Source organism: Penicillium solitum (assembly GCF_028829755.1).
Source record: "Penicillium solitum strain IBT 25940 chromosome Unknown utg000008l_segment0_segment0, whole genome shotgun sequence".
NCBI classification, from domain to species: domain Eukaryota; kingdom Fungi; phylum Ascomycota; class Eurotiomycetes; order Eurotiales; family Aspergillaceae; genus Penicillium; species Penicillium solitum.
In genome coordinates, this window is record NW_027072127.1 from 126,481 (window position 1) to 148,312 (window position 21,832).

At 49.6% G+C, this 21,832-nt stretch overlaps 10 protein-coding genes across 10 annotated transcripts; 8 read left to right on the forward strand and 2 right to left on the reverse strand.

Moving 5' to 3' along the window:
* The first annotated feature begins 56 nt into the window (after positions 1-56).
* Positions 57-1,959, forward strand: ssn3 (cyclin-dependent serine/threonine protein kinase SSN3). Its single transcript, XM_040955848.2, has 3 exons — positions 57-238; positions 501-654; positions 708-1,959. Exons 1-3 carry the CDS (start codon positions 148-150, stop codon positions 1,774-1,776), a joined length of 1,314 nt encoding a protein of 437 aa, XP_040813688.1. The 5' UTR covers positions 57-147; the 3' UTR covers positions 1,777-1,959.
* Positions 1,960-2,291: 332 nt separating this feature from the next.
* On the reverse strand, positions 2,292-3,980 carry N7455_009296 (putative metaphase-anaphase transition protein (Mlo2); the record flags this gene model as incomplete). The annotated part of the gene is made up of 3 exons (XM_040955912.2): positions 2,292-3,710; positions 3,773-3,827; positions 3,892-3,980. 3 exons carry the CDS (start codon positions 3,978-3,980, stop codon positions 2,292-2,294), a joined length of 1,563 nt encoding a protein of 520 aa, XP_040813821.2.
* A 1,331-nt stretch (positions 3,981-5,311) lies between these two features.
* N7455_009297 (uncharacterized protein) lies at positions 5,312-5,635 on the forward strand (the record flags this gene model as incomplete). Its single annotated transcript, XM_040955917.2, has 1 exon — positions 5,312-5,635. The coding sequence occupies one exon, from the start codon at positions 5,312-5,314 to the stop codon at positions 5,633-5,635; it is 324 nt and encodes a 107-aa protein (XP_040813806.1).
* A 631-nt stretch (positions 5,636-6,266) lies between these two features.
* On the forward strand, positions 6,267-9,180 carry N7455_009298 (MCM DNA helicase complex subunit MCM2; the record flags this gene model as incomplete). The annotated part of the gene is made up of 5 exons (XM_040955800.2): positions 6,267-6,271; positions 6,322-6,431; positions 6,491-8,799; positions 8,856-9,025; positions 9,084-9,180. 5 exons carry the CDS (start codon positions 6,267-6,269, stop codon positions 9,178-9,180), a joined length of 2,691 nt encoding a protein of 896 aa, XP_040813687.1.
* A 1,554-nt stretch (positions 9,181-10,734) lies between these two features.
* N7455_009299 (Pal1 family protein) lies at positions 10,735-13,181 on the forward strand. The gene is made up of 4 exons (XM_040955885.2): positions 10,735-11,029; positions 11,178-11,440; positions 11,496-11,907; positions 11,982-13,181. Exons 1-4 carry the CDS (start codon positions 10,975-10,977, stop codon positions 12,737-12,739), a joined length of 1,488 nt encoding a protein of 495 aa, XP_040813631.1. The 5' UTR covers positions 10,735-10,974; the 3' UTR covers positions 12,740-13,181.
* A 578-nt stretch (positions 13,182-13,759) lies between these two features.
* Positions 13,760-14,074, forward strand: N7455_009300 (uncharacterized protein; the record flags this gene model as incomplete). The annotated part of the gene is made up of 1 exon (XM_065606175.1): positions 13,760-14,074. The coding sequence occupies one exon, from the start codon at positions 13,760-13,762 to the stop codon at positions 14,072-14,074; it is 315 nt and encodes a 104-aa protein (XP_065460138.1).
* A 344-nt stretch (positions 14,075-14,418) lies between these two features.
* On the forward strand, positions 14,419-14,901 carry N7455_009301 (uncharacterized protein; the record flags this gene model as incomplete). The annotated part of the gene is made up of 1 exon (XM_040955859.1): positions 14,419-14,901. One exon carries the CDS (start codon positions 14,419-14,421, stop codon positions 14,899-14,901), a length of 483 nt encoding a protein of 160 aa, XP_040813698.1.
* A 313-nt stretch (positions 14,902-15,214) lies between these two features.
* N7455_009302 (mediator of RNA polymerase II transcription subunit 31) lies at positions 15,215-15,628 on the forward strand (the record flags this gene model as incomplete). Its single annotated transcript, XM_040955769.1, has 1 exon — positions 15,215-15,628. One exon carries the CDS (start codon positions 15,215-15,217, stop codon positions 15,626-15,628), a length of 414 nt encoding a protein of 137 aa, XP_040813741.1.
* A 955-nt stretch (positions 15,629-16,583) lies between these two features.
* N7455_009303 (uncharacterized protein) lies at positions 16,584-20,162 on the forward strand (the record flags this gene model as incomplete). Its single annotated transcript, XM_040955832.2, has 2 exons — positions 16,584-16,798; positions 16,871-20,162. 2 exons carry the CDS (start codon positions 16,584-16,586, stop codon positions 20,160-20,162), a joined length of 3,507 nt encoding a protein of 1,168 aa, XP_040813708.2.
* Positions 20,163-20,742: 580 nt separating this feature from the next.
* On the reverse strand, positions 20,743-21,720 carry N7455_009304 (palmitoyl-protein thioesterase family protein; the record flags this gene model as incomplete). Its single annotated transcript, XM_040955870.2, has 1 exon — positions 20,743-21,720. One exon carries the CDS (start codon positions 21,718-21,720, stop codon positions 20,743-20,745), a length of 978 nt encoding a protein of 325 aa, XP_040813758.2.
* Positions 21,721-21,832: the final 112 nt, after the last annotated feature.

Genomic DNA, 21,832 nt, shown 5'->3' on the forward strand with positions numbered 1-21,832 from the left:
ACAATTCAGACAATACATATATACCTTGGAAATATCTCTCTTCTGTTCTTTCAATCCTTTTTTTTATATAAAGAAACTGGAAACCGTGGAGAAGGGTATCTCTCCACCAATGGAGTGACAACATCACCGGCCCATTCTGATCCACAAATGAGTCTGACAAACCCGCCCTCTTCCTCCGGCTCTCTCTCGCGAACCAGAGTCGGTAACTTGAAACGGAGTCTCCAGGCTACTGTCGATGGTAATTATCTATCTTCCTTGAATCTGGTTACTCGTGATTCCTTGGTGTAACGCCTTGTCTCTTCCTGTCTTTCCATCATGTTTGGAAAAGGTTTCCCTTTCTTGAATTCTGGAGGATTCTATTCTCGTGGTAACTCTTTCCCTTTGATTCTTTGTGATGGTGTTGTTTCTGTGGTGCTAGTTGACAATTGGAATGGACCCTGGCCAACACATTCGATCCTCAACCTGGCAACCGGAATATGCTAACCGGGGGTTTTATACAGATGCCATTGAATCAAGAAGACCCGGTGGCTATACCAGCAAAGTCCGGGTCCGAGATCGGTATAATATAGTAGGCTTCATCAGCAGCGGTACATATGGCCGAGTGTACAAGGCCGTCGGCAAGAATGGCAAAAAAGGAGAGTTTGCAATCAAGAAGTAAAGGCTTTCCCTCCAACATTTGATCTCTTCTTTATTCTAACCTCATCCAGATTCAAGCCTGACAAGGAAGGCGAAACGATCCAGTACACGGGTCTATCGCAGTCGGCTATCCGTGAAATGGCATTGTGCACTGAACTCTCACATGCCAATGTCGTCCAACTAGAAGAGATCATTCTGGAGGACAAATGCATCTTCATGGTATTTGAATACACAGAGCATGATTTGCTGCAGATCATTCATCATCACACCCAGCCTCAGCGACATGCTATTCCAGCACCCATGGTCCGGTCTATCATGTTCCAATTGTTGAATGGACTGCTCTATCTGCATACCAACTGGGTTCTGCATCGTGATTTGAAACCAGCCAATATCCTCGTCACCTCAAGCGGTGCTATTCGCATCGGCGACTTGGGGCTAGCACGTCTATTCTACAAACCACTCAACTCCCTATTCTCGGGCGACAAAGTCGTCGTCACAATCTGGTACCGTGCACCTGAGCTGCTCATGGGGAGCCGACACTATACTCCTGCCGTCGATATGTGGGCAATAGGATGCATCTTCGCCGAACTACTCTCACTCCGACCAATCTTCAAAGGCGAAGAAGCCAAAATGGACAGCAAGAAAACAGTCCCCTTCCAACGCAATCAAATGATGAAGATTGTCGAAATCCTCGGTCTTCCCCGCAAAGAATCCTGGCCAGGTCTAACCTCCATGCCCGAATATTCACAACTCCAGTCCCTGGTGCTCCACCGCCAACCTGCGCATTTCCATCGCGGCTCTAATCTTGAGGGCTGGTACCAGAGCTGTTTGAAAAACGGTGGATACACTTCCACCTCCGGTGCCGGCACTCCTGGTGCAGATGGTTTCGATCTTCTGTCGCGTATGCTTGAATATGACCCGTCAAAACGGATCACCGCCGAGCAGGCCCTTGAGCACCCGTACTTTACCAATGGTGGCCCCATCAGCGGTAACTGCTTCGAGGGTATCGAGGGCAAATACCCACACCGTCGGGTCACCCAGGATGACAATGATATTCGCACTGGCAGTCTTCCTGGCACCAAACGGAGTGGACTGCCGGATGATTCGTTGATGAGGGCTTCCAAGCGCCTTAAGGAGTAATATTTTCATTTGTTTGCTGCATATCTGTGTTGATCATATTTTGCGGTGTGTGGACAGGCTGGCCATGGTATCCACCCACATCATACATTTAATTCGGTGTTAGCGTTACAATACCTAGGGAAATTGCATCATGATGATTTACGCGGGATTTAGTTGGCCATTTAGCCCTAGAGGCTACAAGACCACTATGTATTTTGTATGAACGTGGATTTAATGCCCAATTAAAGGAGTCGTTCAAACTCCGTCGGATACTAATCATTTAAATTGCATAGGATGCGCCATTTGTACTCATACCTCCCATCATTTCCCAGTTCCCAATCCCATATTCGCAAGATATCGTACATGTTGAACCATTCCCAAAGAACCCGCAGATAGCACCCAATGATGATAACGCCGAAGAGATGAAAAGAATTGCGTAAAAAGACAATCAGTACCCTACCACCAAAGCCAAGAGTGAGTGATCATTGCCGAAAAATCGAACAAGAGATTAATAGTCACTTACCATTCTGTTCGTGTCACTTGTCTCCGCTGGTATCATCCTTACCATCACCGCCCACAGTAGAAGCATGATTAGCGGCATCTTTGATGCCTTGCTCATCGCCACGCAGCGCCTCAAAGTAGCCTTTGATATCTTCCGCACTGACAGCCTGTCCACTCTCGGCGAAGGGCTGCAGGAACACCTTGAGTTTGTCACGCAGATGGTTGTATGCCATTGCACCCTCGATGGCACGCACCCGATCCATGTTGTTGAGTGCTGCCTCGCCGCGATCGTAGATGCTGCCCGTGCCGACACTGGCGGCACCATTAGCCTGGCCGTCGTCAGACATGGGGGGCTCATATGTATCCTCTTCTTCGCGAAGCTGGGGGTGGGGAACCAGCTTGGGGAAGCACTCTGCGCAGCGGCATAGCTGACCATGGAAATCCTCCAAGGCAAAAAGGGAGAACGATTCCACTGGAGTGGACTTGGGGAGCTCCGTGTGCTTGGGGGGGTATGGCTTTGTAGAAGCATCACTTTCTTTCTTGGTAGTCTCCTCTTCCTTCACGGCCTTCGATGGCTGTTCCTCGACAGAAGCTTCTTCTTCTTTAGTTCGCTTGGTAACAGGCTCTCCTTCAATGGGCCCCTCATCATCTGCCTTGCGCTTCTTTGAGTGCTCGGTCTTCTCCTGATCCTTAGGTTCGATCTCCTCGTGCTCAGTCTCCTTGGGCTCAGTGTCTGGTACAGAGAGGTCCTCAGTCACATTTGAAATCTTCTTGAGCCCACCTTCCCGGAAAACTGGCGGCAAAAACCCAGGAGTGCCCGCATAGGGCTTGATCCAGGGGTTAGAGTCGATGCATTTGAAGCAGATCAGATGGTCGAAATCGTTCTCCGCGGGAAACCCAGGTGGGAGTATATCTTCTTCGTCTTCTGCTGGAACGTCATTGGTGGCATCACCGCCGCCAAGTCCACTGGCCTTCGGGGCAGCCTTGTTCCAATCACGCGACAAGCCGATGAGACACTCCGGGTGCCACCAGTCCTCGCCACAGCCTCCTGTCTCGACGGTACCAAGTCCCAGACACTGGTACATTGTTCCCTTTTCCGAATACGCATCGTACTGTTCGCCGCAGCCACAGAACTGATTGCGAAAGTTATGGTTGTATGCGTTGCCTGCTGCAGCCTTTTGGGAGTGCACGCCCTTCTTGCCGGTTGCCGGATCTTCACGAAGTGTGCAGCAAGAAGATGATGGTAAACGGGTGGTTCCGCAGTCGCAGACAAAGTTGCGCTTGTTGAAGAGCTCGACTAGAGTATGCTCGCCGTGGCAAGCGATCGAGCACGAGTAACAGACGGCAGCGGCAGTGTAGGATTCGTTGGAGTCGGTAGGAGGAGGATTACAGGTGAGACATGCAAAGAGGACCTGTCGCAATGGTCCAAGGTCATATGTGCAAGAGTCAAAGGCCTAAAGTCAATAGGTCAGCCGTGAAACAAGTCGCGCGCCACCTACTTTGTCGAGACACTCACATAAGGAAGAGCCTCGCGCGCATCTGCCTCTAATTGGAGCTGGGACTCAATAAACCTAAAATGAGTTAGTATGATCGGTTTCCTAATGTGGGGGAGAGTATTGGGGGAGTGCGTCATACTCTTTCGCGGTCTGGGAATTCTGTGAGCCCATGCTCTCACTACGGGCATCCTCAGCGAGCTGAGCAACAACCGAGTGCGTGGGGTCCATTGTTGGGGTGCTTATCTGCGTCCTTATCGTAGGAATTGGCAAATAGCTCAAGGTCTAAGAGTCATGAGTGTCGAGGCAATATGTTGGATAAAGACGCGACGAGATGGAGTCGCGACATAACTTAAAGTTTCTGCCGGCAGATTCCTACAAAAACAGGGCGGTCTAGAGGCGCGGAGTATTTTTTCCAATATCATGTCAACTTAGAATGTCCTCTATCATTTAGTAATAAATTTCAGTTTAATGTGCCATCATAATCACGGCAAAGTGAGATTAACGCGAAACCTTTAGCAGTCGAACCACCTTAACTATTCCTAAAATGATTCATATTACTTGGCCGTTCTACACCGCCTACGATAAACAATGATATCCGCCTCCACTCCGTAGTACCACATACAATCCCCTCATGGGTTTCCTCTAAGGTCGAACAAGCATGCTAGACATGCAGGTGGATCCGATCCTGGCTGCTCGCCCTACCAACACTGTGATCACGATATCAACAGTCGACGTCGGCCCACTGATTGGGATCTCGAAACCACACAGCGATAGCTACAAGCAAAATATGCTACTCAAGTTTAGAGGCAACGACCGAGAATAAATTACTCGACCGTGTTTCTGTAATAGAGAACAGATATTGTACTTGAACCACCAACAAGCATTCATGGAGTACTCCGCAGATACTCGACCTCCACTCCTCCACTCCACTGCCCCACCCCCGGGTACATATGTTGTAGTAGCCCTAGAGACGCGTTTGATTTGAAATCCAAAGATTAACTTTGCAGGAATATTGGCCCTTTGCATGTTCCTGTTAATTCCCAATATTGCTTGGTTTGTAAGGCTATTCCTCACCTGGGCACATTAACTCCAGCCCTAATTCAAGGCGCATCCTGTAGGAAACTAAGACCACTTTCTTTTCGAACCTTTCGAATTTGCTCAGATCCTGTGAGAGTGCAAATGCATTGGATTATAAAAGGGGCGTATCGAATAAGAACTATAAACTGCTCCAGTAAGCACTACACAAAAAGACAGGGATCATCCATTGATTTCTAACCAACTTGGATTTTGGGCTCTGGGATCTCCACTGTTCATTCTCCCTCCCTTCCGAAGTTTTCTCATGTATCCATATCATTCGAATTAACCTGTCGTTCTTGGGCGTGCTTTTTTTTTCCTTTCTACTGAGAACAATTCCTCCTCGACTTGCCAACTAATGCCTGGAAAGATGCCAGCCTACGCATCCGGGGCAATTGAGACTGGCAAAGAGAAAGAGAACAGTACCCAGACAACTGATGCTCCCACGAGAGATAGGCCAAATTCACCACTTCCATCACCTCCCGATGGCGGATTTCATGCCTGGGCTCAGGTCGATGGATAAAACACACCTGGGCAAGTGCCTTTCGACCACATCGATGCAACAGCCAAGGATATTGCGGCTGCTCTCGCTCGCCGCAGCTGTCGCCATGGTGCAGTATCTCTTCAACATTGGACACCTCAAGCTGGTTTTAACTAGGACGTTGATATCTTCGGTTGATGCAGACGTCAATGTCCGAAAACTACTACTCCAGGCGTCCGGCCTCTTGTCCCTGAGTAGAAGCCTGGTTTTCATGCATGATCACGATACGATTCGGGTCGAGATCCTTCGTGGTGGTATCTACAATTGAAGTTATCCGACGCAAGTTCCATTCCTCTCCACTGTATTTCTGCCAGCGACTTACCAGGACGCGCTGGAGATATGTACTGTACCGATCCCCACACCTTGTGCCAAAACCGATAGAAAATGATTGCCTTGAAAATTCGTACTTCTTACAAGCTTTCACCCATTCATGATCGACTGGCCAAGTGGTTAAGGCGTCTGTCTTACATTTCATATGTTGGAGTTTCACAGAAGGTCGCAGGTTCGATCCCTGCGTCGATCATTGACTTTTTGCGATTTCAGTTTTTGCTGTCGACGTGGTTTCGATTTTTTTTTTTTCTTCTCAATTTCTACTATATTTCTCCAGCATTGTAAAGAAGGTGTGAAATACGGAGTGAAGAGAAACCAGGAAGGTGTTGAAGGAAACTGTGGCCCACTTTCCTAATCGGGGCTTAATTGAAACGCGTCGCGTCCAACACGCGACTTGCTGCACAACTCAACTTTGCCGCCCCTTCTCCCTCCCTTCATTCTATCAACCACGCTACCACACATTCGAGAGAAAAAAATCCGAAACATATACACCACTTACCCATATTCATAATTTCCTGGCGATTGCCCATTTTTTTCTTTAAAATTTCCTAGTTGAAACACCCCGCACAATGGAGTGAGTGTGCCTCCTGAATTTTCTGCGCTCAAAAAGCTAATGCACTACAGTCCGCTCCGAGCCAGCGACTCGGCCGCAAACCGTGGCCGAGGGGCCAACACTCGTAAGAGAGACAGAGAGGATGACATGTCCTCCCCGGCGCCATTGCCTCCATCCAGTCGTATGTTTGCTTCTTTGTCCGGGCTGTGTCAATATAAGACTGACAATAGTTATGTGTAGCCACCGCTTTGGGCTCATCCCCTCCCCCGATCCCCTTTGACATGGGAGATGAAGATGAGGACGAGGATAGAGGTCTCGTGCAAGACATTGATGATATTGATGAATTGGCTGAAGATGAGGATGGAATTGACCTGTTCGGCGACAACTTCGAGCGGGATTATCGCGACGCAGCGCAAGATCGCTATGAAAATGAAGCATACATCGATGACGACGAAGACCATGATGAAATTGATGCCGGAACTCGTCGGCAGCTGGATGCTCGCCTGAACCAAAGAGATCGTGAACTGGCACGTCGGCGCCGCATGCCTGCCGCCTTTTTACAAGATGATGACGATATGGAATTGGATCTCTCACGCCAACCCCGACGACGCAGGCACCATTATGACGAGGACCGTGAAGATATTGACATGGCCGACGAGGGCATGGAAGAGCTGTCATTGGAGGAACTGGCAGATGTGAAGGCAGCCAACATTACAGATTGGGTGACCCAGCCCCAGGTCCTCCGCTCTATCTACCGTGAATTCAAGGCCTTCCTGACAGAATTCATTGACCCCACCGGTCAGTCTGTTTACGGTAACCGAATCAAGACTCTGGGTGAGGTGAACTCCGCTTCACTCGAAGTTTCCTACGCCCACCTCAGCGAGACTAAGGCAGCTCTGTCATACTTCCTCGCCAACGAGCCCACCGAAGTCCTGAAGGTATTTGATCAGGTTGCGCTCGACGTTACTCTGTTCCACTACCCACAATATCACGATATTCACAACGAGATCCACGTCCGCATCACCGATGTGCCCATCATTTACACCCTGCGCCAGCTGCGCCAGTCGCACCTCAACTGCCTCATCCGTGTCGGTGGTGTCGTTACCCGTCGAACCGGTGTTTTCCCGCAGTTGAAGTATGTCATGTTCCTCTGCCAGAAGTGTGGTATCACCTTGGGTCCATTCCAGCAAGAAGCTAGTGCGGAGGTGAAGATCTCGTTCTGTCAGAACTGCCAGTCGCGTGGTCCCTTCACTGTCAATTCGGAAAAGACAGTCTACCGCAACTACCAGAAGTTGACTTTGCAGGAGTCCCCTGGCTCGGTTCCCGCAGGTCGTCTGCCGCGGCAGCGTGAGGTCGTTTTGCTTGCCGATCTGATCGACACTGCCAAACCCGGTGATGAGATTGAGATTACCGGCGTCTACCGCAACAGCTACGATGCCCAACTGAACAACAAAAACGGCTTCCCAGTTTTCGCCACCGTCATTGAGGCAAACCATGTGGTCAAGGCACATGACCAGCTGGCTGGTTTCAACCTGACAGAAGAGGATGAGCGCGAAATCCGCGCTCTCTCCCGTGACCCCGATATTGTGGACAAGATCGTTCGCTCTATGGCTCCTAGTATTTACGGCCACCAAGATGTCAAGACTGCTGTTGCGCTTTCGCTCTTTGGTGGTGTTAGCAAGCAGGCCCAGGGTAAAATGAACATTCGTGGTGATATCAACGTCCTTCTTCTTGGTGACCCCGGTACGGCCAAGTCTCAGGTCCTCAAGTTCGTTGAGAAGACCGCTCACCGTGCCGTGTTTGCCACTGGTCAGGGTGCTAGTGCCGTTGGTCTCACGGCCAGTGTCCGCCGCGATCCTCTCACTAGCGAATGGACGTTGGAAGGTGGTGCGCTTGTGTTGGCTGATCGGGGTACTTGTCTTATCGATGAGTTTGATAAGATGAACGACCAAGATCGGACATCTATTCACGAAGCCATGGAACAGCAAACCATTTCCATCTCCAAGGCCGGTATTGTGACAACATTGCAGGCTCGCTGTGCTGTCGTGTCCGCCGCTAACCCCAAGGGTGGTCGGTACAACAGCTCAATTCCCTTCTCGGAGAATGTCGACTTGACGGATCCTATCCTGTCTCGTTTCGATATTCTCTGTGTGGTGCGTGACCTGGTTGATCCTGCCGAGGATGAGCGATTGGCCAATTTCGTGATCGAGTCACACCACCGTTCCAACCCGGCCCGTCCCCTCCGGAACGAAAAGGGCGACTTGGTTGATACTGACGGCCATCTCATTGACAATGAGGGTTACCGCATCAACAGAGACGGCCAGAGACTTCCTCCATCACAGGAGGAGATCGCCAAACGCGCGGCAGAGAAGCAAAGAGCCGAAGAGGAGAAGGAGGGCGAGATCCCGCAGGAGCTCCTGCGGAAGTACATTATGTATGCCCGAGAGCGTTGCCACCCCAAGCTTTATCAAATCGACCAGGACAAGGTTGCCCGTCTCTTCGCAGACATGCGCCGCGAGTCCCTTGCTACTGGAGCGTACCCCATCACAGTAAGTTATCTTTCCACTTTCCATACATTGACAATTTTCTTACTCCAAATTTCTAGGTTCGTCACCTTGAAGCCATCATGCGTATCGCAGAATCTTTCTGCAAGATGCGCTTGTCAGAGTACTGCTCCTCGCTGGATATTGACCGTGCCATCGCTGTTACTGTGGATTCGTTCATTGGCAGCCAAAAGGTCAGCTGCAAGAAGGCACTCTCGCGTGCATTTGCCAAGTATGTTTCTTTCGAGCCTTGAATCTATTACAACCTTGTACTAATAACTACCTCCCAGATATACCCTCTCCAGACCCAAGCCCCAATCCAAGCGTCGTGCGGGCATCCCCGTCTCAAACCCTCACCTGCCACGGGCTCAGTCCACCGCCCATTGAACAACCTTCTAAAAAGGAAGGCAGGGGGTGCCCCAGTTGCATGGTTTCTTTTGTGTCTTATACCATCTTGTTTGCATTTTATGTGTGTGGCGTTTATGACAGGGGTTCCGTTCTCGAATTGGGCCATGATACGGTAATGAATGGAAAACCAATGAATGATATTTCGAGTTTACATATTTGAGGTCAATTTGGATTGTAAGGTAACAGGCTGCACTGTCCAGCATTAGCTCTCTGTAGTTTCTTGAAAGCACACGCCGGGTTAAACTCGCTTCTTGCCACTCTAGAACGGGGGCATTTTGAGTTGTAATCACATGTATATTGATTGATAGGCCTATATATATCTGATGCGTTACAACACCTAATACTTGTCTTTCTTTTTTTGCACACATAAATAAACTCTTGCATTCGTTCATATAGATAGATCTTACTTTGTAGACTAAAATAGACCTCTCCGTCCACATCCGGGCACAGCCCAATATTACGTTGAGCCCTAGGGCTGCGGGTCGGGGTGACACGCGGCAGTACAACGTAGTCATGGTCATCTCGAGATATTCCATTGTGGTAGGTAGCTAGGGTTAAAAGCATATACTTTGTGCGGAGTATATCTACATAGTTTACCGTCCAATCCGAACAATATAGTTACTAGATAGTTCAATTGATATATATAATATGTCTTCGGGTTATGACCTTATCTGAGATCGCATTCCAAGCCGAGGAATGTTCGATATCTAGATCTACATATATACGGAGTGCCGAGTACTTCTTCGCATACTCAATACCAACTAGACTATCTGGAGAGTGTATAATATTCGAAATCCGAGGTGTTATATGCAAATAGAGCGACGTATCATTTTAAATTGGTCATATACAGGCACCAGGCACCAGCCATTGACCATAAACAACCTTCGATTTAGGATCCACAGGAACTGCTGGTACTCCATTCAGAGGCCTGTATCCTTCTCTCTCCCTCGGCAAATAAGCTACTCTGGATCCCTCTCGAACATGTAAGAGATTTCGAGATAACTATTCAAAGTAACCTATCTGTCCACATTCCAGGAATAGAAGATGACATCAATCTGGAATGCCAACGTCATTCCGGGTGTTGGCTATATATGTATTCTTGGTAATCGAGGAATCTTTCCCCCCTTTATGTACCTGATAAGCTGGGATGTCTCTGGATGTCGCTGGATGTTAGATATTCAAATTCACTGTACATCCATAGATAACTAACAGTTAGTATATACGTACCATTCAACTGTCACGACATATCAATGTGGAGCCTTGGGATTTAAATTAGCCCCCCCTGAGGTTATATTCTAGCCAGTCTGGGGATTTCTTCAAGGAAAAAAAAAAAGAGTTCGACAAGGCATGATAGCATAGGATAGACAGCAGACGTAAAACAAAAAGAGAAGAAAGAAATCGAAAGATCGACAGGGCCATACAAAGTCAAGTAAAATAGAACCAGTTCTTCTCCCAAGGAGACGATCACTGGGCATTTTACGTATGCTCGCCTCTCCCGTGTTCCCTCTTCCCCTTGCCCCCCCTCCTTTCTTCCCTTAAGACATCTTTTTTTTCTTTTTTCTCTTCTATCTCTCTTTGTCTTTGATTTTGTTATACCCTGATTATTGTCCTTCAACTCTGATCGTCTATATCGTTTTACCCCTGATTATCACTGTTTCAGCAAGACCTCCTGCCACTTTCTTCCGCATTCGTGCGACACCTAACGCGGCATCTCATTGAACGCAAACGGCCTCTCCACCCACACCTTGTTTCAGAGGTGAACTATCCTTCACAATGAATGCCACTCCAGCGCTTGGTTATGCGCCTGGCATCTCGCTGGCCCCGCAAGGTACGTAACCTGGAGGACCTTCCCTGATGACTGGATCTTATGCGTTACCGCTGGGGATGGTTGGACCCCCTGATTCTTAAAATGATACCTTCCCTGGACTTTCTCGCCCAAAATCTACATTTCTTTAAGACCCGTGGCTGATTTAAAGCATCGCTACGACCAACAGAACACCAAGCTTCTCCAACAGCAGCCAGTTTTGGCTCCAATAACCCCTTCCGAAATCGCGCTCTTTCGCCCTCAGTTGCTGGATCTGTTTCATCGAACCGTCCGGAACGCCCACGATCCACAAATCCCTTCTTAGACGACACAGAGGCGATGTCTCCGCAGTCAGCCCCTGGCATGTCGACTGGTGTCAGCATGATCTCTCCGATTGAGAAGAACGATATGTCGAGCAACACTCGAGAACTTTTTGTATGTTTGGGAATAGTGAACCTACGTGTTCGAATTAAGTCTAACCTCTTAACAGGAGTCCCTCTCCCTCAAGCCTGCTCCCCAGCCCAATCGTCCTCGGCCTACGGCATCTGACGCAACCCAACGCACTTCCTCGAATCGCAACAGACCTTCAAGGGAGCGTCCATCAGGACGATCGGCCGCATTGAAAGAGGAAGATCCGCTTGACATATTCGCCGATCCCCCTGCTTCGTCTCAAACCGTCAAGGAGAAGGCGCCCCGTCGTGTCCGGCGGAACTCGGAGTCATCGGTAATGGACCGAGGCTCGAAGTTGTTGGATGTTGATGACGACGAGAAGCGCCGACGCGAACGGCGTCATCGCGAGCGCGAGGGTCGCAGCAAAGACGGCAAATCGCGCTCGGGCCGCAAGGACCGACGACTTGATATCATTGATAAATTGGATGTGACGAGTATCTACGGTACTGGAAGTAAGTATCTTCCGATTTTTCTTCTCCCTCTTTCTCGTTTACAAGTCTGGCTCATATACTAACCATACTAATAGTGTTCCACCACGATGGTCCATTTGATGCCTGCAACCCCCACCGCAATCGCCGCGGCGTGCGTACTGCGCCAATGCAAGCCTTCCCCAAAGGTTCCACCAACATGGCTCTGGGTGGCGCAGGCCCCAACAACTCTAATATCGATCTCAATCTTTTCCATGGAAGGATGGAGGAAGGCCACAACGACTTCTCCACCGCTGGTCGTCGCAATCCTGAGACGGGCGTTATGGATCCCACTGCCCGGGTGGACCCGATTCATGGACCACAGAGTATGGGACTGGGAACCAGCACCTTCCTCGATGGAGCTCCGGCTAGCCGGTCTGCCATGGCACGCCGTCAGAGCGATAATGAAAGCAGTCTGGCACCGAATGGTGGCCTTCAACGAAAGAAGAGTTTGGCTCAGCGACTACGTGGACGAGGTGCTGGGCCTGGCCGCATGGCTTCTCCAACCGACAACTTCCCCCCGGTTGCACCACAGGTGGGCTCCAGTCATTCTGGATCCGGCCGGGCCAACGAAAGAAACCCCTACTTCCAAGAAGAAGAATACGAGGAAGAGTGGGACAAGAAGGGATCGAGTATCGAAGCTCGCCTTGAAGGCGGCCGAGTTCGATCGTCTAGTAGTCCCAAGCAAATGGAGCGCAAGATCACCAACGACCGACCTTACGAAGAGTCGAGGCTTAACCCTGGTGCTGGTGGTGGGTTCTTGAACCGGATGAAGAGTCTGCGCAAACCCAAGCCGGAAAGACGGACCAGTGACTGAGTGATCTAGCAATCACACGTTGAGCCTGTCCTGGAAATATATCGATGTAGCAAGCGGGCCTTTCTCACTCGGGTGCACCTCCGGGATGTGTCAATCTCATGATTCCCTCTCCATTTCATTATCCAACTCCTCAATGAGGAGGGGTGATTCCACACGTTAATACCCAGCATCGAGCACCGAACACACGGTGCTCAACATGGCGTTCATATATTTCGGAATAGAATGCTTCAAAATGCTTCTGATTCCAAACCGCCATGAAACACAATGCCCTGATCTTAACACCTTAAGACCATGGCTATGATTCGGAGTTTTTCACGGTTTATTCTCTTCTTGTATCTCAATTTCAGCCTTGCTTTCAGGAATATGTATTTTTCCCGATCGTTGTTCCCCATATCGGTATCTTTGAATAGGATATGATAATTGAACTTGTTGGTTCCAACACGGTTTCATCCCTGATCTATATGTTTGTAAGAATACTGGATAGCCATATATATCTTAGACATGGCATTTAGTGACCGTGCTACGAGTTTCATGACACCCTGCCGGCGGATGAGCACTGTAGAGCCTATGGCTTAGTTTGGGGAATCGATGACCATGCCCTTATTGTTGGATTTCATACGTTTCATAGCAGTGAAACGTGCAAATGTGGGGTTTTTATACGCACTGACCGTCAAGCCAAGCATCATGCATCTATGTATGCTTCGTTCAATATAAGTTTTGCCCTCGATCCCCTCCATCCTCCATTTGAAGATAATACATTGTTTTCTATGGATGGCACCTCAAATGAAACGTCGTTGTTAGCCCTCTATCTAAAGTCCACGGTTATTTGGACTAGTGATGGAAACCAATGGTACTTACACTATAGCTGTAACTTCATATATATCACGATGTTGTAGACCGGTGAGGATTCTTAAAATTTTTTAGAAATAACATTTGCCATGAGAATCTGTGTGTCATCTCCAGGTCTATCCCATGACCAAGCTCTCTACTCTTCCTAAATCGCAGCCATATATCATCACCATGGGCCAATTTTTGTCGAAACACCTCGATGTATACACTATATACACTATATGCATCCCGTCCGGGATCCCGACTTACTCACCTGACGCTCCGAGGTTCAAGGGTACCAATTTGGCATTTACGGGGACCACGCCTACCAGAAAACATCCTAAGAAATGGGACTCTTTGCTGCGGAACTTGCCTGCCACGCAGATGGGCGGGGAACACATGATGGTGGCTATGTCTCGCGAGGAGGCAGATTTGCGTTGCCGCCAGGCTCAGAAAATGCTGGAAAGAAATAGTATCTTGATGCTCTCCCGTGGTTTGATTCGTTAAGATAGTGAGACTTGTCTGTTGGTTTGTTGTGTATATAGTTTGTGTTATTGAATCTCTTGGTATTTGTAGGCTTACAGGTTGGTTTCTATAGATAGAGTAATATTCAAGCCCTAGTATATATTGGCTTGGAGACTGAAACAGACCTCAAACAATGGAGAGGCGCCTTGTGATTTCTTTGAAGAAGAGAAATATAAAGAGAAATAAGAATAGAACAAGAGACAAAGGGTATTTAAGGGTGAACGCCCGCCGTGTAAATCTTTCTCGATATCATAACCAAGTCTACTGATCATTGAGCTCTCTCTCTCTCCTTCTACAAGGGAAATCCTTGAGGCCGACTTTACACCATGAATAGCACCAGCAATACCACAGAGAACATCACCGACACCATGGTGAACGTCACTTTGACTGAGCCTCGAAGACACAAAGTCTACATTGTCAAATACAACTTCGATTCCTCCCCTCCAGAAGGCGACTCGGCAATCTTTGTTAAAACCAACGAAGACGTCGGCCATATTCATTTCATTGCCTCCAACGGTGCCGGAACCCACCTGTACTACGATCGTGCGACCATCATGGCTCATGAAGCCAAGGAAACAGGAGAAAGCCTCATGCTAATAGGCACTACCCTTACCGAGAACTATCCTGGTAGTTGGGATGAGGCGCTGCGGGTAGTCGAAGAGAATCAGCAGTATGCGACAACTTCTTTGGCTTTGTCAGGCTCTACCCAAGCTGGGGTGAGGCGATCGAAGGTCTCTCGCTGGACTCAGGAGTGTGCTAGGCCCACGTTGGAGAAGGCTGGGCTTTTGGAGAAGATAATTGAACATTGAAGTGAGCTGTGGGGATTGAGAAGGTGGGAAGAAGAAGGGTATCATCAAAGGGTATATCAAAGGTTATATATAGGAAAGTCTCTTGCATAAAATATGCATTTCACTGCCTTCGTATACACCTAAAAAGACATGGATGCCTCAGGGGTAGAGGAGAAGAAGAAGTGCTAAGATATAACAGAGAATCTATTTCTATACTTCGGATGTTTGTGTACTTTTAACCCGAGTGGACGCTATCGCTTCCCGTAGAAACCTCACCTTTGAAGCTCTCACCAGCTTCTGCCATTTCACTCCAAGCTTCTCTACATCAACCACCATGGAGGATCGACCAACCCTGACCAACCCGCGCTTTACTCTCGAGCTTGAATTCGTCTCATCTCTTGCCAACCCTTACTATCTGTCGCACCTGGCAGTCACTTATCCCAATCTCCTGGGTATCTCTCGTGCCGACGATGACGATGATTCCTCCTCACCAGACGCCGAGGCATTTGCAGCCTACCTAGCCTACCTCTACTCCTACTGGAAGACACCCGAATACTCTCAGTTCCTCACCCACCCTGGCCCCACACTGCGAGCGCTTCGACTGCTCCAGGAGGACACCTTCCGCCGTGACATTATTCTACCCCAGGTCATTGAAGGTCTGGCAGGGGTCAGTCTCCCTGAACCAGCTCAGACCGAGACGGACACGGCAGATGAAAAGCAGGAAGACGGTCAAAATGGAAAGACATGAGGGGGCTTGAATTCTGAACCTTCGCTCGATGCGACCGAGATGCGCTTGTTTGCTGCAAAACATACGAACAGAACGTGCCCTGGCAGATCTAAGTTGTACATGACATTTTACACTTTGGTGATTTCATTCCCACCGAACTCGGCTTTTCACAAAGTTGAGCATGGGAGTTGCATGCATGCACTTCATGTGCGACCGAGGATCCCCAGGCTCCCGAGGCCCCGGAGTTGTCGATCGAACACCCCAGCGAACGCCCCCGACTTTTCGCTCTGACGACAGTGGCAGAGAATTGCGGGGGAAAAGGACCAGGTGGGAAATTCTTTCCTGTACTATTGTGCCTATAATATACCTCAAGACGACATGTCATTTTGGGGTTATTGCCACTCCTCTGGGCAATGAAGGTGGCCGTGGCAATTACAATTAGCATTATTATCTCAAATTGAGCAAATCATTTGCAATTTGAAGCAGAATATGAAAAAATACTAAAAGAATTAACATCTGAAGCCCTAAAGGACCTATAATATACAAACTTATATGTAAGACCAGACAGGATAAACAAGTACACCTACACCAAGTGAATGTATAGAATACGCCCGAAGATCCCGGGAGCCCAATCTTGTTCTTTTTTTTTTCTCTTCTTCCTCTTCAATCATCTCCCCTTTTCAACTTTCATTCGTTTTTACTCAATACAAAGTTCATTTTGAAGATTGTGCCTTTTTCAGACTCCCGTTACAACGTTGAACAGAGCCCCACCCCCTGGTAATCGGGCCCTGAACTACTACCTCAACCCCGTTATCGTCCACGTTGCGCCGGACATCAACGTCTTTCCCATGGCCCTCAACTAGTCCTTCCTCAAGCACTTCGGCTTGTCTCCAATTTATCTTCCTCACATACAAAGTCCGTCGCGCTCTTTCGTGGACCCCCCCACTTGGAAACTGCATGCAGCATTACGTTTCCAATGGAGTCCGTTCGCCAGTCTTGTCGGCCAAAGCACCAGGTCTTGACATTGAAATGTTATCCAAAATACCAAAAGGGGGTGTCGGAGGTTCGGCCGAATGCCAGTGAACTCTCCTACCTGCTGTACTATACGAGCACGCGCCGCAGCAAATTGACCAAGGTCGGCGGTTTCCTCGAGAAAAGAGTTGCCCGGGATGTCTGGAGACGCAGAATAGGGTGAGCGCAAACTATGATCGCCTGAATCATCGGACTCGACAAGACGAATGGCTGACCGATCTCATTACACAGGAATGTTCAGGTGGCGCTGCATATCTTGGCTGCCCTCATTGAAAAAGTTCCCCGCGACCTTCCTATCTACGCCCGATCCGTCATGACAGTAATCGATACCGTTCTCCGATCCAATGATGTAAATATGGTGGAGGAATCGATTGTCACCTTCGAAATGTTCTGTCGGCATCAGGACATTGCAGCCATCGCGGCTGACCAGGGCCTCGCACAACAATACCGAGAAGTCGTGCGAACTTACACCAGTCTTGCCGACCCGGAATTTACACCCAACTCGAACGCAACTCTTAGCCCGCAGGTGGCCATCCGATGGAGAAATGCGGGACTACGAGCTATTAGAGCTGTGGTCAGCTCAGAGACCTTGGCCGCCGATGGAGGAGCATCGCTGAAGCTCTGTTTGCCAGTTATTCTGAAGAACCTTTATTCTGAAGATGAAGATCTTCTTACGACACTGAAGGCCAAGCTATCCGAATCTGACCCGACTGAACGTGAGGGGCCCAAACCCCGCCGAATGAGCATCAACACGGTGCACACAGTGGACACGGCAGAGGGTGACCCCGAGCTGGCGGCGCAGTCAGCTGCTGAAGCGGATCGAAAGGCGGAACTGGACGCTCGCCTCTTAGCCCTCCGCTGTCTCGAGCAAACCATCGTCTCGGGAAGCAATCGGGGCCAGATCCGTATTGCAGTAACGGTCATTCTAAAGTTCATTGCAAGCAAGGGTTTCCCACAAAGCGAAAAGCGTGGTGAGATCATCGAGGGCAAAAGTGGCAACTGGGCAACATCTCTGGTCGAACTCATTGCGAACTGGTGTCCGGTGCAAGTTCGTTTTATCATCTTGATCACAGCTATGGAGATTCTCCACGATACAAGCCCCAAGGAGGATGCTTTAGAGTCATCATTTACCATTCTCTCCGTGGTGGATTGGCTTCTCAGGTCTTCTGTGAACATGATTGGACTCAGCGTCATGGACATCCTCTTTGGACTCATGCATTACGCTTCTGATATACTCTCACCGCCAGAGCGTACTGGGTCTGCACAATCAGAGAAGAAATCAAATCGACAAATTGATACAGTGGTTCAGATCTCTCCCCGACGACAGGATCTTCTTACGCTACTGGAGCAGTGTATTGGAGATCTTGCAACGCACATCTACTACGGAGACCAAATCGCAGACATGATGCGTGCTATTCTTAGGCGTTTCAAGCCTAATCTCCACCATGATAGCTCCGCGCCATCCGCATTGGCAACCGTTCACGAATCTGGAGTGGCACATGATGGTTCAACAAACTCCGGATCTGAGACAAATGGAGACAAAGCAAGCACAGAAAGCTTCTCGCATGCTGCTGCTAAACTGACTGCTCTGCGATCCGTCAAGGCCATCTTGATTGTGGCCAACTCAAGGACGCCAGCAACCATGTCTGGCGCAGAATCTAGACAGCCAGTCGGAATCCATGTGTGGGAAGGAACCCAAGTACTTCTTCGTGATCCGGATCGTGATGTTCGCTATGCATACACCGATGCATTCCTATCATGGCTGCAGATTGAGACGAATGGGAATGACCTCAAGGTCAGATTAGATTCACCCAAGTACATCAAGGCAACCCCCAAAAGAGATACCGAGCAGGTGGATAGATCGAATCGACGAGGTAATTCGGCCCCTTCGAATCAGAGGGATAAAGTGACGCTGGTGGCACAGTCGAACTTCCTCCGTCTTCTGCACCTGGCTATCTACGATGTTGCACTCGAGGCAGCTGCCGAGGAAGCCGAGATTCTTCTGCTGCACCTTCTTCTTGCAAATCTTGTCGACAACCTCGGGGTGAATGCCGCTCAATTCGGTCTTCCTATGGTCCTTAAATTGCAAGACGACTTGTTTACATCTATAGATCTGAGTTCCGTCGCAGCTCGCGTTAACATTGGAAGCTTGGTACATGGATACCTTCTGGCGCTGTCTGAGCATTTCGAAATGCAGTCCTCCCCCGTGGGCCTTGAGATAAGTAACGAGATTCAAGAGCGACAGGACAATGGATATTGGCTTTCCAAGATCCGCCTGCCTCTAGTCGATCTTTATGCCATAGTCTTTGACAACGAGAAGAAGTCTGACAATGACTCCACCTCCCCGCCTTCATTGACACCCTTCCGTAATGTTGACGGACTTGTCTATTTGATCGAAGAGTCTTATCGCAAATCGATATCGTCTCCTCCACAAAGCCCCTCGGCTTCTCCTCCCGCACGAGGATTCACATTCCCGGTCCTTGGGCACCCCACAGCAACAGTGACATCCCAGGTTGAGAGTGGCCTCCCGTCTGTCGTAAAAGAACAGATGTTGTCTTCGTGGTCTCGCGAGGCGTGTCTGGCAGCTGTCGATAAGGAAAGCACTGGAACGCCATCGATCAATGGCTCTCGGGCCACTCAAAATGCTCGCAACAACCAAACCCAAACCAACGGGGCTACAAATGGCTCACCCGCCGGCTCCCAATTTCCCCGCCGCATGAGCGTTCCAGAGATATCAGGCTCATCATCCCACGGCTCGAGCAGAGGCTCGCCTGTTCGCGTTAATGAGCTCCGACGCGTGCTTTCGGTTACTAACGACGACCACGCTCGACGCCTCAGTCCATTGCGTGGACGACTTGACGCATCGAATGCTAGTGTTATTTCTTCCGGGAGCGATAGCATGGTCAGCGGCAACTTCTCTGTTTCCGAGATAGACGGAGATGCTACCTCAATACAACCAGAGAGTCAACAAACACCCGAGGAAGATGGAACAGACACACCCCGCGCTTCGGCCGCAGCATTTGTCCTATCAGGCGATGAAGCCCCAACCGATGAATCCGCGAGTGGGCCATCCCAGAATCGCGTTGATTCAAACACAGAAATCCCTCCCGTCCCGCCAATCCCAGTCGGCCTGTCGATCCCAGGTGGTTTACCGAATGATTCACAGCGCTCGCTGGGCTCATATAATCGCCCATACACCGCGCCGGGTCCCTCGGCGGTGAGAGATAGGGCTGAAACCAGTGCCTTGAACAACAAGCCTCTAAACCGCAACAAGAGCCGGTCCAACTACAGCCTTGCCACAGTTGGAATCCCCGAAGTGTTAACCGACTATGAGTCTGATTCCCTAGATGGAAACCACCAAGATCAGCTAAGGAAGCTCTTGGATGGGTTCCTCTCGCCCGGCGAGACCGCGCCGACCAATGGAAACCGCCCGACGACTGCCAATCCCGCCTCCAAGGCTCCGCTGAGCGGATCTAACCGTAGACGACAGGTCAGCGGAGGCCTCGGTCGGCCACCTTATTGATCTTTTGTTTGATTTGCACTTTTGCATCATTCTCCAGGCATCTTTGCAGCCATTTTCATTTCCTGGCTCTTCATGTGTTTATATAATTTTCTTTCTGTCATAGGTTCTTCTTCTTTTTTACTCGTCCTATCCTGCCTTGCATGGATCTTGTCTTCGCTCATGTCGAATGCTGAGTTGCTGGCTGGTAAAACGCCAACTTTGTTCGAGACACAAATGTCCCTTCTGATATGTCGGTTTTCCTTCTTCAGTGTCTATCCTTGTTATCTTTTTCTTTTCCACTTGCATATTTTATTTTGAAAGCTCGAGCTCTTCTTATTTGTCTGTCGGCACTCACATTTCTTTATTTGTTAGCTTGCGATGGATAATCGCAGCTTAGTGTATCTAGCTACATTGTCGATAGACATAAAATAGATGGTGCTAAAAGGAACATAGCAAGACATTGTAGTTTTATAAATCTGTAACCAACCAGCTATGGGCGGCATTGGATGGAACTTAGAATTTGATGCCAGTATCTAAAAGATGAAGCACACGCAGTGGGGATATCATGATAAAAGAAAACGGCCAAGAGAAGAGAGAACGATCAAAGCCCGGGCTGCACAACGAGACCCGGTGCCGAAGGACGCGGCTCCTTCTCTAGCGGAGCAAAGTACTGGCTAAAAGCCTTGCTCAGGGTCTTCTGAGACAGGTGCATATGCTGTCCAGGGGCAGTATTGAAGTCCAACTTCCCCTGTTCATCAAGCTGCTTCAGTCCCAGCCAATCCTCCTTGTAGATCGGCCTCTCGTGCAGAGGCGTCACCTCACCACTAGTGACATTAACCTCGGAGAACAAAGCACTCTCCTTAGGAACAGCAACAGTATCCTCCTCAAACATGAACGTAGCAAACCGATTCAGCGACGCCAGATTCTTCTTATACGTCTCATTCTTAACCGCGCGCTCGTTGTTGATATCCGCCAGGAAATTGCTGTGCTCCAGGTACGAATCCAGCTCCTCCGGGTCACGGAAGTACTGCGCCGGCACGACACGCGACTGCGCAAAGCTCGTCCACCGTCCCGATCGTAGGAGTTGCTCGGCTCCCTTGCAGAACCAATTGTCCCAGGCGCATGACTCAAACGCCGAGATGCCGTTGTGCTGACTACCGAATGTGACGAGGTTGTGGACGGGTGGGCTGTTGCAGCGCTCGATGTACCCGCGAAGGAATTGGCCGCCCTGCGAGAAGCCTAGTGCGTTGACGGCGGGCGCTGTGCTGAGGATTGGGTCCGCGGCGAGCTGTTCGCAGACTAGGGCGATTTGCTCCGTTACGTTGCCGAAGAAGGTTGCGGAGCGGTCTCCGCTGCCGTCGTTGGCTAGTCGGATGAGATGCACGTATGTGCCGGGGTTGGTGGATTCGGCTAGTTTGGCAACTTCAGCCAGCCCTTCGCGTTCGAAGTCATCGCCTAGACCGTGCCAGATCACGAGAGGGAGCTGGATTCCGCTGGCTGCATCTGTGGCGGATTGCCATGGGAGCGCGATTGAGAGAGCGTTGGTGGCCAGTGCGGCCAAAAGTGTGATAGAACGCATGCTTGAACGATGGAACTGACAAGGGATCTTCGAGATGTCAGTGCCGTTGATAATTGGAGATGGTTGTGGAGACGGAAATGACGTTGCCTCGAAAGGCAGGTACCAATCATGT